General features: G+C 37.2%; 1 protein-coding gene across 1 annotated transcript; it reads right to left on the bottom strand.

The window, feature by feature from the left end:
- Nucleotides 1-8: 8 nt before the first annotated feature.
- On the bottom strand, nt 9-2,599 carry LOC104916853 (death-associated protein kinase 1-like). Its single transcript, XM_010727888.3, has 2 exons — nt 2,347-2,599; nt 9-551 (listed from the first exon to the last, which is right to left on the bottom strand). Exons 1-2 carry the CDS (start codon nt 2,570-2,572, stop codon nt 277-279), a joined length of 501 nt encoding a protein of 166 aa, XP_010726190.1. The 5' UTR covers nt 2,573-2,599; the 3' UTR covers nt 9-276.
- Nucleotides 2,600-2,648: the final 49 nt, after the last annotated feature.

Here is a 2,648-nt window from a genome sequence, read left to right as displayed (position 1 = left end):
ATATTTAACTGGTGTTAGATTTAACTGCATTTTAATCAACATGTCTAAAACTTGCCTTAAATGGTTTCAACACTCCTAAAACACTTTTCCAGAACACCTGTCTGACATAAAACTTCATTTGCTACAAGAGCTTGTGCTGTACCTCGTGACCTTTTTCAAGTGGATCACTGGTGCATGAAATTCTTCAGGCTTGTCCCACAAATAAAACTGTCCACTGCTGAGAAACATTGATTCAGTTTTGCTTAAATAAAAGGGGATGAAAATGCTTAATAGCAGTCAACATGGAGGATTTAAGAGTTGTAGAGAAAAGCTTATATTCCTGTGATATTTCATGAACAAGCAAAAGAACATACCTATTGGCTCCTCAACAGGAACTAATGATTTCAGGAAACTAAGCCAAAAGGTCACTTGGTTTAACTGGATTTCATAAGGCTCCTCAAGACTAAAAAGCACTATATGAATTGTCGTGGGATCGTTTGCAGCAAAATAATCATAACAGCAGAAATACACAGGATTTCCAGAGAATTCCCAGATGCTGAAATCACCAATTCCTAAAAAACAAACACATGTCAGTAAGCATGAAGCCTTACTCATCACGGAAAGACGAATCAAACAGCTAGTCTAACATAAACTTTCTCAGAGATTAAGTGCATGCAAGTGAGAAAGCAAAACTGTAAATGCAATCATGAACAAAAGGAATGGTGAAGTTTCAGAGCATCTCAGAGTTTAAGAAGTTGGGTCCTCACAGTTTGTTCCTCTCTCACATTCACTTCTCTAAGTCATTCAGCTGGATGTCACAGGGAAACACCTGCATTTTACATGCAATGCAGCCTTACACATTAAACTGGCTTTTGTCTTGTACAGGAGCAATTCCTTGCAAAATATAACTGTTCTTTTCTTGCTAATCCCAGAAAGTATTTTAATGATTTTTTTCTTTAAAGTGCACTGCTTGTATTAAAAGCAATCCAAGGACATTGTAACCCTCAAATAATCCACTTCACTTTACAGAATTGTGTTACTCAAACCACATTTGCAAGTCAGGACTGAAGAATCACTATATTAGGGGCTGAAAGAGCACAATGCTTCTGTGATCTGCTTTATGTGAGAAAACCATTACCATGTTGTACTCCATTGGCACTTCCCAGACTCACTACCAGGTTAGTGTGAAATAAGATGAAATTATACTACCTTTATTTAAATAAATGCTGATTGAGATGCACTTCAAATTCCTAGGAGAAAAAAAGCCAGGGACCTGAAATTTACTGTTATGAGTACAGCAATTCAGAGTTCATCCATGTACATAATTTCTTTCAAGATCAAGATAATAGAGAAAAAGAAAAAAATTGAAGAGTTTATGGCACAACTATTTCACTGCAGAATTTGATCTGATTTCAAGTTATACTGAAAGAAGAAATTAGCCCATACAAAGAACAAGCTTTAGTTACATGCCGAACTCTTCAGCATCTAGGACAAATGTTTTGTCACAGTATGTATTAGTGTGCATATGCTGAATTTATAAGTAGGTTTCTCTCTCCAAATTAAAAGCTTGATTAATTTGAACTCAGAATTGCAATCTGCTGAAGCACGCAGAACATCATCCTTACCGCAGAGAGATCTTACCACCTCTATGATTATTAGTAAGGGTGTTGGTATGTACCTTTTGTACGATCTTCACACTTGAGAGTGTTACACTAGGATCTATGTGTACTTAAGACAAAAGACAGCTACTGGATGAAGAGAAAGCACTACATAATTTTTTGTTTTGGAACAGTAGTGAGTGGTTCAAACATCTTCTAAGACTGACCTTTCTTCCTGCTAACCGGTTCCAATTGCAGAACACTTAACTTGCTTTCTGAAAAATGAAACCGAAAGTTCCACTCCGGTACTCACCAGATGTGTTCCAGCCCCTTGGGGGGTAAGAATAGTTAGGTCCTTCATGGAGATGGGAAACACACCTGGACTTATGGGACTGAATTAAATCTGACAAAAATCTCTAACCTAAGTGTAGGGACCTTCAGACTAGTAGATGGAGTCCTAACCTACTCCTATTTCAACAAACCTCTTCCTCCCACCCCACTTAACTCGTCTCAAAAATATTCCTGTGTAATCCTATAAATATCCGACACAAAAGATTACTACGCATCTTACAAGCAGAGAATTTCACATGTATATAGTTTCTATACTTTCTACTTAGACGCACCCCACCCCCCAGTGTTGAATTCTTAACTACAGTCACTACCATACCAAATCATATATTTTATTTTTTACTTCTAAAAACAAGCAACAAGCAACATGGCATTACTTTCTCCACAGAAGTGAGGCATGTCAGCTCAGAACTCTGCTTACCATTCAAGTAGGCATTCTGAATGTCAATGGCCTTGGTGGACTGATCATCAGCAGAGAAATGAGAGTGATGAGCAGGTGAAACAAAAGCTTCTAATACACCTTTTGTCAGGCCTGGCTCAAACATCATACTTCGGCTTCTCACACTGACATTCTCACAACCAGGATAAAGATTTGTAATGCTTACTGAAACTGAGTTGGAGAAAAGGAAAATAAGATTAAAAATCATGGGAAAGTTACAATCATATGACTTCAAAATAAGTATGCTAGGCAAAAAGAAAAAACTGATTAAAAAAATCCAATTT

This window comes from Meleagris gallopavo, unplaced genomic scaffold, assembly GCF_000146605.3.
Source record: "Meleagris gallopavo isolate NT-WF06-2002-E0010 breed Aviagen turkey brand Nicholas breeding stock unplaced genomic scaffold, Turkey_5.1 ChrUn_random_7180001949452, whole genome shotgun sequence".
Lineage (NCBI taxonomy): Eukaryota > Metazoa > Chordata > Aves > Galliformes > Phasianidae > Meleagris > Meleagris gallopavo.
The sequence above is the reverse complement of the archived record's forward strand: the minus strand, read 5'-3'. Positions and strand labels throughout refer to the sequence as shown.